General features: G+C 36.9%; 1 protein-coding gene across 2 annotated transcripts; it reads right to left on the bottom strand.

Moving 5' to 3' along the window:
- Positions 1-260: 260 nt before the first annotated feature.
- On the bottom strand, positions 261-12,954 carry LOC127445954 (prefoldin subunit 2-like). 2 transcript variants are annotated; one of them, XM_051706493.1, is made up of 5 exons: positions 12,788-12,954; positions 9,997-10,085; positions 2,445-2,561; positions 1,107-1,230; positions 261-1,020 (listed from the first exon to the last, which is right to left on the bottom strand). In XM_051706493.1, exons 1-5 carry the CDS (start codon positions 12,857-12,859, stop codon positions 832-834), a joined length of 591 nt encoding a protein of 196 aa, XP_051562453.1. In that variant the 5' UTR covers positions 12,860-12,954; the 3' UTR covers positions 261-831. The 2 variants fall into 2 exon arrangements, with proteins under 2 accessions (XP_051562453.1, XP_051562462.1); XM_051706502.1 differs by lacking the exon at positions 2,445-2,561 and having other exon boundaries at positions 12,788-12,953.
- Positions 12,955-13,713: the final 759 nt, after the last annotated feature.

Below are 13,713 nucleotides of genomic sequence, written 5' to 3'. Positions count from 1 at the left end.
TATTACTAATATTACTAATATCTATGCATGTAACTCCTACCATTATTACATCACCATTATAACTTTGGTGTGTTTCAGTAGCCGTTGGAAATTTAGTCCCATCATAATTTTCTGTGCATAGATCAGAACTATGTGTCACAAATATTTTGGATGTATATAGGACTTAGTTACACACTAACCTCAGTTCATTTTTTTCATATTCAAACTGTTCAAATGGTGCTAATTCAGGGACAAACAAAACATACAACACTGCGAATAGATCTTGCTCAGTTTTGTATTTTTAATTATTTAACCAAAACAACCACAAAAACAAAACAAACCTTGTCCACAGAGGTACACAGTCATGATGTGATCAATGATGGAGGTCAGAGGTCCGCGTTACCAGACAGTCAGTGGTCGTCATGGTAATTTCAGTCAAAACGGCACCAACAGCTAAATACAATTTCTTCCCGAAAGCAGAAGTTGAAAAAGTCCAGCCCATCCAGATTCTGAGCCAAATGTGTTAAGTTCAGGTGAATTTATGCAGTTCAATTAAGACATTAACTTTTTTCTTTAGACTGTTAGTTGTAATAAACTGAATCAAAAGGCAACTAACTGACTCTTTATACTCTTAAATTTATTTTGCTAAGATCAACTGCTGTCAAATGATGAGTATACAAAATGCGCATGAAATTTTGTTTCACTTTACTGAAAACAAGACTTTCACTCTCTTTTGTGTATAATAAATGGCATCTGTAAGACTAAACAAGAAAAATGATCTCTCAATCTCTCCCCTGTGTATTAAAGTGCCAACAAGCACAATTTCTAATTAGTTATTAAAGAACACATCCACTACGAGACGAGCACTCCAGCGCCACCTTTGGACCCTCCTCCTTCACTCTCTTTGGCTTGACTGGCATCCGCTTTGCCCTGTTTGTCATCCTCTCCGACTAAACGGATGTTGTAACGTTCACGGTATTCCGTCAGTTCCCGCCCCTTAGCCTGCATCTGTGTGTTAAGCGACTCCACAATCTTTGAAATCTGACAGAAAATGAAACATACAAATTACGTATATTATTGCCTCATGCGACAAGCAAACATTAGTGAATGTAGCAGCAGATTTGTACCTGTTCTTTGTTGTTTTCTAAAGCAGGCAAAACTTCTTTGACGGTCCTCTCCACCAGCACACCCCCGACTAAACGAAAGCACTTCCGTGAGGGGTCTACTTCCTTTAGTGTGTCAATGACGAGGCTTGGGAAAGGAAAATATTTAGCTTTTAGAGCAAGAACATGGTCAAAAAAGGTGTTTTTCTGCCTTTAACATGCAGTACAGTTATTCATGTGAATATCTGTGCCTTAAAAATTAAGGGCTTAAATTAAAGGCTTGGGTTTCGGATTCCTGACATAAATTAACCATGGTAACCATACTTTCCACCAAAATACCATAGTTACTATGGTAAAACTGTGTTGACTTGATATTAGGCATCACTGTCAATTTTTGCCAGTCAGTTTCTATGAGCAAAAGATTCTGAAAACCTCTTAAACTGTTTAAAGGAGACCCTATATTAAAGGTGCACTCAATTATTTTGTTTATGTTTCACAGGTTGATAAGAGTGATCTTGGACCTCATCACTGTACATGCAACATCACACAAAAGCAAAAGTTTTTGTTTACTGATGCCATTGTAGTAATGCACTATTCACAGTCAGCCAGGATGTTTTTATTCCCCAAGTGAAAGTGTCCAATAGTAGTTTCCTTACCAAGTTAAAGTGAGTAGTATTTGGTTGGTCATGTGATCTTAATACATCGGCCCCAAAGTGTTGACCCACCCCATGTAGAATAAAACAGCTTTTCTATGCATCTCATGTGAGAGTACATCATTTTGAAACATTGGTTTAAAATGTGTACAACATTTATAAAAAAAACAAATTATTGAGTGCACCTTTAATTTAATATCATTTTATTAGTGCTGTCAATCGATTAATTTTATTTAATCAAATGAATCACATTATATGCTGATTAATTAATTGCAATTAATTGCATACATCAATACTTGCAGAGAAAGCCCCCCCCCCCCCCAAAAATTTTTTTTCAATAATATATTGTCATAAAATTATCATAAATAACAAATAATTACAAATAAATATAATAATTCAAATGATTAAAATGCATAACACTGTTGTGGCAGACAAGCAAAGCAATGATTAGACAACATAAAAAGTGGCACTAGCAGACAAAAATATAATGTTCATTTCCAAATCACTGGACATAAGCCTATCAATGGCCTACAGTTTAAAGCAATCCATTTTGCAACTGAATTCGTCAATCTGTCCGAGGTAAACTTTTTATAAGGGCTTTTCTAAGGATGTGTCTATGCACACGTGCGTCAGATGGACACTTTCTGAGAGCCTCACTTAGGTTGTTGCATCATAAACACAGAATTTTTACGACGCTGTGACAATTTACCATAGTTTGAATCTACATTCAGAGTTGCGCTTTGTCCAACACGTCCTCATCTTGTGCTGTCTGCTGTCAGCAAGTGCAGTTTGTACAGCTGGAGCTGTGCTTACTGCCCCCAGCTGACTGAGACTCATAAAAACATGAAGGTGGTACTTCAAGGTTAAATGTCATGACATGCCTTTTTTATTATTATTATTATTTTAAAATGTTCCTTGAGGTTCACTTATAATATTAGTAAAGTTCTTTGAACAAAAACAAAAAAAAACACATCATATATTTGTAAAACATGTTCATTTTCTATGAAAGTAAATCTGTTGCAAAACTCGAGAGCTTGTAGATTTAAATTTGAGAACTTGTGCAATAAATATTTGTATTTGTAAGCTGAAATTTACACTCTTAGCAATGATGTGAATACTTATCCAAATCTGAAGTTGAATGTTGCAATCTGCACTCACAGACAACAATCAAAAACCTGTTTTTAATTCAAAGTTGTAGACAAATTGTCACAAATGTGTAAAATGACATTCACATAGAACAACAAACTTGTATTACATATTTACTTTAACCCTCTGGGGTCTGAGGGTGTTTTGGGCCCTGGAAAAGTTTTGACATGCCTTGACATTTGTGCTTTTTTCATTTGCTTAAAAACATATTAATGGCTAAAGTCTGATAACACTGTATTCAGCACAAGCTGGGCTACAATAATATGTGAACAACATGTATGTACATGTTTGTATTTTTGAGAAAATAATGTTTATGCGTGGTTTGTGAAAAAAAAATTAAGTCACTGAAATAAGGCCATATAACACATACTAAACATTTGTTCACAAGACTTTTGAGAACTGGATCTTGTAGCCTAGAGTTTTTGCTACAAAAATGATGTGAAAACCATCCTGATCACTCGTTCATACAAAACAATATAGTAATTTAACTTTTGTAAGACACTTTTAGCATTAGAAAGGCCATATACGAGGAGGCATGGATGATCATGAATATTGATGTGATTCACACCTGAGGAGACAAAGACCCCTCCCCTGAGAGAGAATGAATGTAAGGAGACTTAATGATTGAATGTATTGTTTGTAGCTTATTTACAAAATCAAGTTTAAGTTAAAAGAAGTAATCTGACAATACATTTTCTTTACATAAAGACTTTATGTAAAAACTTTACACCAACACTACCGTTTAAAAGTTTTAGATCTGTACGATTTTTTAATGTTTTTAAAAGAAGTCTCTTCTGCTCACCAAGGCTGCATTTATTTGATCCAAAATACAGCAAAAACAGTGATATTGTGAAATATTTTTACAATTTAAAATAACTGTTTTCTATTTGAATATATTGTAAAATGTAATTTATTCCTGTGATCAAAGCTGAATTTTCAGCATCATTACTGCAGCCTTCATTGTCACATAATCCTTCAGAAATCATTCTAATATGCTAATTTTCTAATATGGGCATATTTACAGCACATTTTACACATTTACACCCACACAAGCTTCGTTGATGATAATGAGGCAGCATAAACACTAGTTAAAATGTAATCTAAACATTCATATTTTTATATCATATTACATATCATATTTATATCATACAGCATACAATTTAAATACCTGCTTTATCCGAAACAACATTTAAATGTAACTAAAACTTGCCTATTAGGACATATTTCAAATTTCAATATTTGAATACTGGCTGGCAAGTCTGGAAATAGTCCAACTAGTAAAATATGTCCATGTTTATATAAAATAGCATGTCAACTAATGTAAGTAAAGACTTACTCATCTGAAATTGTATCCTCGGCTGGATGAAGTTGCTCATCAAACGTTCCTCGTCGGATTCCCGCTCTTCTTCTGAGGAAAATGTGAACTCTTCGTCACTTTCCAGGAGCTTCCTCACCTGTGTAGCGTGCCATCTTCCAAACGCGCAGGAAAGTGAATTAATCTGATGATGAACTTATGTTTTTTAAGGCATTGTTGGGGGCTTTATCATTTGCATTGATCGTCTCAGCACATTACCGTATGAATAGCGCACTCTGCTGGTGGGTTTGATCACATTAGCGATAATTAGATGAGCCAGGAGAAACTGTACATTGCTTTGTTTCATACAGATTACATTGTAGGAGAATATTTGTTTTAAATTTGAATTTTTATTTAAAAGTAGACGTTTTAAGCTTTCTTTAGACATATGTTTCAAGTTTGTGTGATAAGTATTCGCGGAGTTTCAGTTCATTTTTGTGACGTGTTTCAGAAAGATGCTCGCGGAGACAGAGACGGCTGAAAGCGCACCCTGTATATTTTCTTTATTTTACAAAAGCACAAGGTTTTGTTATTATTGTGAGTGTACACAAATAAAAGTAGACCATTTATAGTTTCTAATGATGTCTTACACTTATCTGTATGCCCAAAAATGACGGAGTATTTTAAGTTGTTTCCGCTGTTATGAGGAACAAATCCAGCAGGACACGCCGGTGCGTCTGTCGACCCCTGAGGGTTAATTCACTTTCACAGTACAACCACAAATTGGCAGTTACAACCTCTCAAATCTGGCACTGCAACTTCAAATCTTCCACCTTGACTTTTGCAACTACTTTTGCGATAAACCTTTAGCAAAACTCACTTGTGCACTTGTAATACCAGATGCAAGAGAGCAGGCTACCGGTGTTGGGTGGGGCCAATGAAGTTGTGACCAATCACAAGAACTGGAACAGCTGATGCCAGACCAATCAAAATGGATCATAATACTTACTTGATGGCTATCTACTTTATAGCATTCAGTGTAAATTATAATGAATCTACTCTCCCGCTGCATCTGAATTAGAGATATAGAAACAGGGCTGCAAATATGATTATTTTGATAATCGATTAATCTGTCAGAGCCAAAGCTTTGGATTTAGACCAATTAACTCTGTATCCCAAGAATTTAGAAAAGGAATTAATAATTCTGTGGGGGCAAGGCATAGATCTAGTAGGGTCGGAGACGAATAATAAAATATCATCTGCGTAAAGCAAAAGTTTATGTACCACACCTCCCGCCACCACCCCTGGAAAATCATCCTCCTTTCTTATCGCGGCAGCTAATGGTTCCAGGGCAAGACAGAACAATAATGGGGAAAGAGGGCAACCCTCACGGGTGCCCCTATCCAGAGTAAAATAATCTGAAATTAATCCATTCATTTGTACCACCGCTACAGAGTATCTATAAAGTAACTTAATCCAACCAATAAAAGTATTACCGAACCTGTGCCTTTCCAAAATCTTAAAAAGATAATCCCATTCTACCACATCAAACGCCTTTTCGGCATCAAGTGAGATGGCAGCGACTGGAGTCTGATCATTCACCACCAAAATAAACTCCACCTGATCTATATTAAAGATGTCATAACTTTACTTATTCGGTTAGCCAGAGTTTTTGACAATATTTTAACGTCTAGATGGATCAAGGAAATTGGACTGTAACTCTTACACTCACTTGGATCTTTGTCCTTTTTAAGCATCAAACTGATCTGGGCTTGCGTCATGGTTAGCGGAAGCTTTCCATTCTTTAATGATTCTGTATAAACTTCTGGCAAAAGTGGAGCCAATTCTGTAGCATAAGATCTAAAGAACTCAGCGGCAAAGCCATCTGGCCCTTGCCTGTAGGCAAGGCCTTAATTACCTCGCTAAGCTCCTCCAAGGTTATCTCAGAATCAAGAGAATTTTTTTGCTCAGCCATCAGTTTAGGAAGTTCTAATGGTTCCACAAAGTTTCTAATATCATCATCAGTTAACGAAGATGTGGAACTATAGAGATCAAGATAGAATTCTTTAAAAGCATTATTAATATCAATGGCTGAGGTAAATATTTCACCACCAGCAGATTTCACTGAGGGAATGGTAGAAAAAGACTCTCTCTGTTTTATATATCTAGCCAGAAGTTTTCCTGCCTTGTCCCCCAACTCAATGTATGACTGTCTCGCCCTGAATAGGCAAAACTCCTCATTCCGTGACAAAATAGTATTATATCTATTATATATATTTCAATCGGGTCAATTCTCTAAGGCCATCAGATGACATTCGGAGCTTCAGCTCTGCCTCAGCACTTTTAATATTCCCTTCCAACTCCACGAGTTCTCATGCTTTGGATTTTTTGGTGAATGAGGCATACTGTATGATCTGGCCCCTAAGAACCACCTTAAGTGCCTCCCAAGCCACGCACACAGAGGATACTGAGGACCAGTTGGTTTCTCTTGTCGAATTTGCAAAGTCTGGGAACAAGAAAATGCTGTGGTTCTTCCAAGAAAGCCTTCCTTTACTCCTCGCCTTGCGTAACATGAGATCTTTATCGGATGATCTCAGAAATTTGGCCAAAATTTATCAGGGCCTGTCTCCCTCAGCGGATCACCGAGCCGGAACCCTGTGAGCTTGCTCGATTTACAGCTTATGGCCTGTTATGTCAAGCAGACTCGGAAAGAGCCCGTCCAGGAATTTCACCACATCCTGACCCTCTTCGGCCTCAGGAATTCCAACAATACAGACATTATTCTGCCAGCTACAGTTCTCCATGTCCTCCAGCTTCTCCCAGAGACGCTCCACATCCACCTTGGTCACTAGTGGATTAGCAGATAATTCCCTCTCCGATGAATCGTCAATCCGTTTCTCGACATCCACCACTCTTGTAACCACCTCAGTGAATTTTGTCTCCATGGCAGTGATCGATCGACGTTGGAAATTTCATATCAACTACACATTTTAACACAAATTATTAACAAGTTGAAACCTAAAAATTAAGCAGAATTTTATGTATAACAATAAAACGCTTGTATTATGAAAAAGAGCAGTGTGTCATAGCTGTCTGAATGTGATCTGCCAGGTCAGGACAGAAAAAACACCTAACTACCATTTTCACATAGTAAAGGGGTGGTGTAGACTCACACCAACTCTTGGTGAAAAATACTTTCTGTGCTCCCACATGTAATGCATTTTGATCAACTCTTCTCAGTAGATTCAATACAAACAGGAAGTTAGATGACAAAATTCGGAAGAGCGGAGTGCGGAAAAGGGGCGGGGTTGAATAAGGTGAATATAGAAATATGCATTTTCTGGTGTGTTTAGCATTCGCTCAATTCCCTTATTTAGATGTCAATATGTGATTTAAATTAGTGCAGATGACCACGGTAATCTCAAATAATCATGATTAAAGCAAGTCTTTGCAGTCAGGCAATTATGTATTTTAATAAGTTCTGAATTATATATCTTATTCTAAAGGTGTCAAGGTGTACTTTCTTACAGCTTGATTTTAAGGATTGATCAGCATGGATGGGCTGATAAAACCGATTTACTGTCATGTAAAAGACATTTAAAAAAAGTTGTTTTATTCTGAATGGATTAATATATGAACAGTCATTTCAAACAGAATGCACACTGTGTACAATATTATCTTTATTTCACGTAGGTTTATTACAATAATTACAGTAGCATTACAATTCATCTAAGCAAGTACTGTATGGCTTCTTTAGATTTAACCTTTGCTTGCTAATTTTCATCAATGCAATATTACAGCATTGAAATAGAAATATAAGGGAAACGACTAACTGAAAGAATAATAATGAAATAATAAAGGTATGATTTTTAATCTTCTATAGATAGTCAGCAAGCATGATTAATATACAGTAGTTACCCATTCATGTGAAAATGAGGAGAATTCTTTGGAAAGAATAACAGTCAAGTGTTGTGTTTTACACTTCAAAAAAAATCTCAGATGTTTCCATCCAAGTACTAAGCAACAACATGATACCAGACTTTGTTCAGTTTAAACATTTTAATCAAAAAATTAAATAATACAGAAGATAAATAAATGTCAGAAAATTACTGAAATATAGCAGAACGCTGCATCTGACAATTTAGGGATTTGCCTGCTGTCATCAATAATGCATTCTATTTTTTTCTGGAAAAGATAAAAAAAAATTGGAACAGTTCTCTGGTGATAATTGAGATTCTTACTTCACTCTTATACCTATTGGAACCTAACCGATACTTAACCGCTGTTTCATGTTTTCATGGAAATATGGAACTTGTGGCATATGACAGCTGGTTGGATTGACGCATCCCCTGTAGTTTTACCAAATACAAACATCCTGCAGAAAAGTTTCTTCAGAGAATTCTCTCATTGCCATCCTTAGACATTGCATGTGTGGTCTGTCGGCGCTGAATTCTGCGTTGATCAACGTGATAAAATCATCTCATTTGATTCGTTACATGATAAATTCACTCTTAATCATTTAATCGTCAAGTTATTTAACTTATCCTGCCACTGCATCAACCAGCCATTGGACTTGTTTTGCTACAAAAAAGGTGCTGGCGCTGTTGCATGATGTCATCGCGTTTTAAGATGATCTGTTTTGATTGGTCCAGCATCAGTTGTTCCAGCACTTGTGATTGGTCACAACTTCATTGGCCCCTCCCCCACCCAGCACCGGTAGCCTGCTCTCGTGCATCTGGTATTACAAGTGCACAAGTGAGTTTTGCTAAAGGTTTGTCGCAAAATTTGTTGCAAAAGTCAAGGTGAGAAGATTTGAAGTTGCACTGCCAGATTTGAGAGGTTGTAACTGCCAATTTGTGGTTGTACTGTGAAAGTGAATTAAAGTACAAAAGTAAATATGTAATACAAGTTTGTGTCTGTCGTTGTATTTATGTGAATTTCATTTTACACATTTGTGACTATTTGTCTACAACTTTAAATTAAAAGACAGGTTTTTGATTATTGTCTGCGAGTGCAGATTGCAACATTCCACTTAAGATTTTTATAAGTATTCACATCATTGCTGTGAGTGTAAATTTCAATTTACAAATATTTATTATACAAGTTCTCAAATTCAAATATACAAGCTCTCAAGTTTTGCAACAGATTTACCTTCATAATTTTCCACCCTCATTCTGACGCTCTGTCAGAAACGCTCGGTTTTGGTATTGCTTCTCCTTTAAGACTTGACAGTAAACACCCACTGTTCTGATTGGCTCTCTCATTGCCATCTTACTGCTCACAGTTACTGGGCGGGGCTACAGAAGTGATTAAAGGTAGAGTGGGTGTTGATGTGTTGTTGTGGAGATGGTCAGAATCAAATGTCTACCACAGTGTGACATCACAATATGGAGGAATTAGAAAACGAGTCATTTTGGCAGCTTGGTTTCAACAAATGCTCTTTTTGCAGTGAGGAGGAAGTTTTGAGTTCTGAAACGTACACTATGTTTTTTATATTACAATGACCTCTTATATGTCAAAGGATCAAGGAAAATTTGATTCCTCATGTCATGACCCCTTTAAATTGCTCCAATGATAGGAATATTCCTTATTACAGTCCGGGGGCATGATTAATATCATTAATTTAAAAAAACAAAATAATGCATTAAATGGACAGTCCTAAATTTTATTTGAAAGTTGATAGAAATTACGATTACCATGGTAAATGTTTGTAATGGATGTTGAGGTCAAGGCAACCCATAAATCAATGCATGCCAGGAGGGAAGGTTCCCCCAAAAAAGTCACTTTTTATATTATCTGACATTTTTTAAAACACACACACCTGTGTTCATTGATCTCCATCTCAAACTCTGCAGCTTTGGAAGCCATACTGCGCTGCTCCTGTCGCATCCTCTGAAAATTAGCCACCACCTGATTCAAACACAAATGACACACAGGAATCATTGGCGAAGGGGCAATATTGGTAGCGATAACAAGGCTTCTTTTTTCCAATTCAACAAGTGCACTCGTTTATAGTATGCCTGGGTACAAAAATATTAAACTGTTCCATCTTCTTTATCGTGCATTGTAATGTTTTGATTAGTTGTTAACTGATGTGTGTTTTTATGGCTGATTCAGATACAGATATCTAGAGATAAGGGTGGCTGATGGCCAATATACAACCTACAATTTAATGACAGCAAATGAGATCAATACAAAATAGCTGAAATTAATTAAATGCTGATAATCCCAAATATCAAACGATTAATCAGCCTGATCGATATATTGGTCTATCACTAGTTGTAATATCCCAGAAAGCACACCTATATTTCCATGTTTAATGTGTTTAAAGGGACCGTTCACCCAAAAATGAAAATTCTCATAATTTACTCACCCTCATGCCATCCCAGATGTGTATGACTTACTTTCTTCTGCAGAACTCAAATTATGATTTTTAAAAGAATATCTCAGCTCTGCAGGTCCATACAATGCAAGTGAATGGTGATTAGAACTCAGAAGGTCCAAATATCACATAAAGGCAGCATAATAGTAATCCATACGACTCAAGTTGTTTAATTAATATCTTATAAAGCGATCCAATCAGATTTGGGTGAGAAGAGACCAAAGTGACAGCAGTCACCTTGGCGATCGTGATTTTAAGTTCAATTACACTTCCTATAGCGCCATCTAGCACTCTGCACATGTGTCAAGCACTAGGAAGTGTAATCGAGCTTGAAATCATGATCATGGCTACAGACTGCAATGGCAAGATGTACAGAGAAAAAGAAGCTATATTTTGGTCTGTTCTCACCCAAAACCGATTGGATCGCTTCAGAAGATAGGGGTTAAACCACTGGAGTCGTATGGATTAGTTTAATGTTGCCTTTGTGATATTTGGAGCTTCAGAGTTTTGGCCACCATTCACTTGCATTGAATTAACCTATAGAGCTGAAATATTCTTCTAAAAATCTTAATTCGTGTTCAGCAGAAGAAAGTTATACACATCTGGGATGGCAAGAGGGTGAGTAAATGATGAGAGAATTTTCATTTTTGGGTGAACTATGCCTTTAAGAGCATTTCATCTGGAAAGCATCACATTTTAGTTAACATCTGCTAAACATCTTGAAAACAGATTTCCAAACATTTTAAAGATTTACAAGAAATATCTTAAGGACATATTGCAGATGAGCAAACAACCTAAAAAAATACATCTTCCAGACGTAAACACACACATCAAATAGATGTCTGGGTGAAGTACGTGTGCAACAGGGATCATATTTTATAGGTTGTTTGCTCACCTGCAATACGTCTTTAAGACGTGTCCTCTCGGATGTCAATAAGACATTCAGCAGATTTCTTTGAGATGTTTATTATTTAGAATGTTTGTAAGTCTGATCTTTTTAAGATGTTTAGGAGATGGCAATTCAAATGCAATGCTTTCCAGATGAAAAGATCTAAAACAGACATCTCAGAAATGTACGTGTGCTATCTGGGTATTTGATGTGTGTTTTTACATCTGGAATACGTATTTTTTTAGGTTGTTTACTCATCTGCAATACGTCTGTAAGATGGTTACTCTCGGATGTCAGTAAGACATTCAGCAGATGTCTCTGAGATGTTTATGATTTAATTTGATTGTTTGTAAATCTGATCTTTTTAAGATGTTTAGCAGACGTTAATGAGATTGTGATGCTTTCCAGATGAAAAGATCTAAAACAGACATCTGGGAGACATTTACCTGAAACACAATATTCTAGATTGGCGCTTTACTGTGAACACATAAAACAACAAAAAACAAAAGAGTAGCTATACATTTATCATATTGGTTATTGGATGTAACATTACATTAAAAATAATGGACTCCCTTTATATTAGGTGTCTTTAACTACTATGTACTTAATTATTTGATACAATGTACATGTGTTGTTGCATTGTACTTAAATTTTAAGTACCGGCATTTAATAATTACATGTATGGCTACACGGTTAAACTTAAACCAAACCCTTACCCAAATCGTACCTCAACCTCAGTGGCAGCAAATGTGAACCTTGTGAGAATTTTGCAGATCATTATGTAGTTACACAGTAAACACGTTGTGTTGTATGTTTTTAATGTTGTTCCTCATTGTTAACTTACATACTAATAATTACTATCGCTATCGTAGTATCTGCTAACTCAAATGTGTTGCATGGCAAGAATAGTGACAGATATGCACACGACGCACATTCCTTATAAAGACAGCGGGGCATGCACTGGTTTCTTATGGGTGGAGACTCTGTCTACTCTGAACAACCCACATTTGGACAGGTTAATGAATTATTACATCATAATTCATCGATGCATTTTTATTGATCTCTCGTGCAACAACAGATCGTTGCATAGCCACTGTAAAGTAACATACACGCCTCTGTTAACCAAACACACATATGTTAACAATATTCAAGCTTTACACCCCATCTACAAAGCGAGCGAGCGAGCGACGCAACCAAACTGCAAAGCTCCTCTAATGAAGGGAAACCGTCACGCGCGTAAAGCTTTGTTGTTTATAACGGAAGCGTTCTAGTTTTTTTGCGTCGCTTCGTCCTCTCGCACTGTAAATAGGGTGTTGATGTTCAAGCCTGATGTCCCGTTACCTGCTCGGCGGAGGGAGCGGATTGCTTTCCGCCGCTTTTACCGCTCGTGTTGTTGCTACTGTTCGCTGCCATGATGAACCAAGTCTAGGTCTCTGCGGAACAGTAATAGGTGTTTTCAAACCGGGATTGGGCGTTTCTAAACTATCCAATAAAAGTAGGGAATCTCAATGTAGTAATCAGTGGGCGTTTCCAAACAGGATGGGCGTTTCTAAACTATCCAATGAAAGTATGAACTGTACACCGCACAGCTCGCGTCAGGAGGACCCCAACGCGTCACATGTGCGGCTGACCGCGAACGTGCCTGTCTGAAGTTTCTTCTCTCTCTATCTCTCTCTCTCTCTCTCTCTCTCTCTCTCTCTCTCTCTCTCTCTCTCTCAGAGCAGAAATTAAAGGGGCTGTTTTTGAATACCACTATATAATGTCCCTATTACCTGGCAGATACCATTGAAATATGTGCCATAATAAATGATACCGGTGTTTGTGACAGGCTCCGTAAACTACAAAAGTTCACGGACAATTTTGCGACAGGTAGGTGTCGATTTACGGCTCTCCCCATTCATTTGTATGGCATCCGCAAACAGTCGTAATCAGGGAACACACTAGTTGACGTTGTGATTGCAGTATAGAATATCTCTGTCTAGCCTCTAGGGGGCGCATATCGGCTATGAAAGCCGAATTCTCTATTGAGTTTCATTCAAATCTTAGTACGTATTTTGTCTCATTGGAGACATTTTTACAATTAAAAGTACAATATGTTACCATCTATTAATGGTAAGTATTCTATACAAATAAAAAATATGCTTCTTAAATCAATCTAATATATATTTTTTTCATTAGCTAGTAATCATGAACGACTGTGATTTGTCCTACCGCCGCCGCGCTGTGAAAATTATCAGGTCCCACGTGACCAAGACCGTCTACGCTTC

The sequence above is a fragment of the Myxocyprinus asiaticus genome, chromosome 1, assembly GCF_019703515.2.
Source record: "Myxocyprinus asiaticus isolate MX2 ecotype Aquarium Trade chromosome 1, UBuf_Myxa_2, whole genome shotgun sequence".
NCBI lineage: Eukaryota > Metazoa > Chordata > Actinopteri > Cypriniformes > Catostomidae > Myxocyprinus > Myxocyprinus asiaticus.
Note: the sequence above shows the minus strand (reverse complement) of the source record. Positions and strands in the feature narration are given on the sequence as shown.

Coding starts and splice junctions, on each gene's coding strand:
- LOC127445954 (XM_051706493.1), bottom strand. CDS start 12,859: ATGGCAGCGAACAGTAGCAACAACACGAGCGGTAAAAGCGGCGGAAAG. Junction 2,562..9,996: donor ATGGAGATCAATGAACACAG/GTGTGTGTGTTT, acceptor TATGAGTCTCAG/TCAGCTGGGGGCAGTAAGCA. Junction 1,231..2,444: donor GAATGTAGATTCAAACTATG/GTAAATTGTCAC, acceptor TCCTTTCCCAAG/CCTCGTCATTGACACACTAA.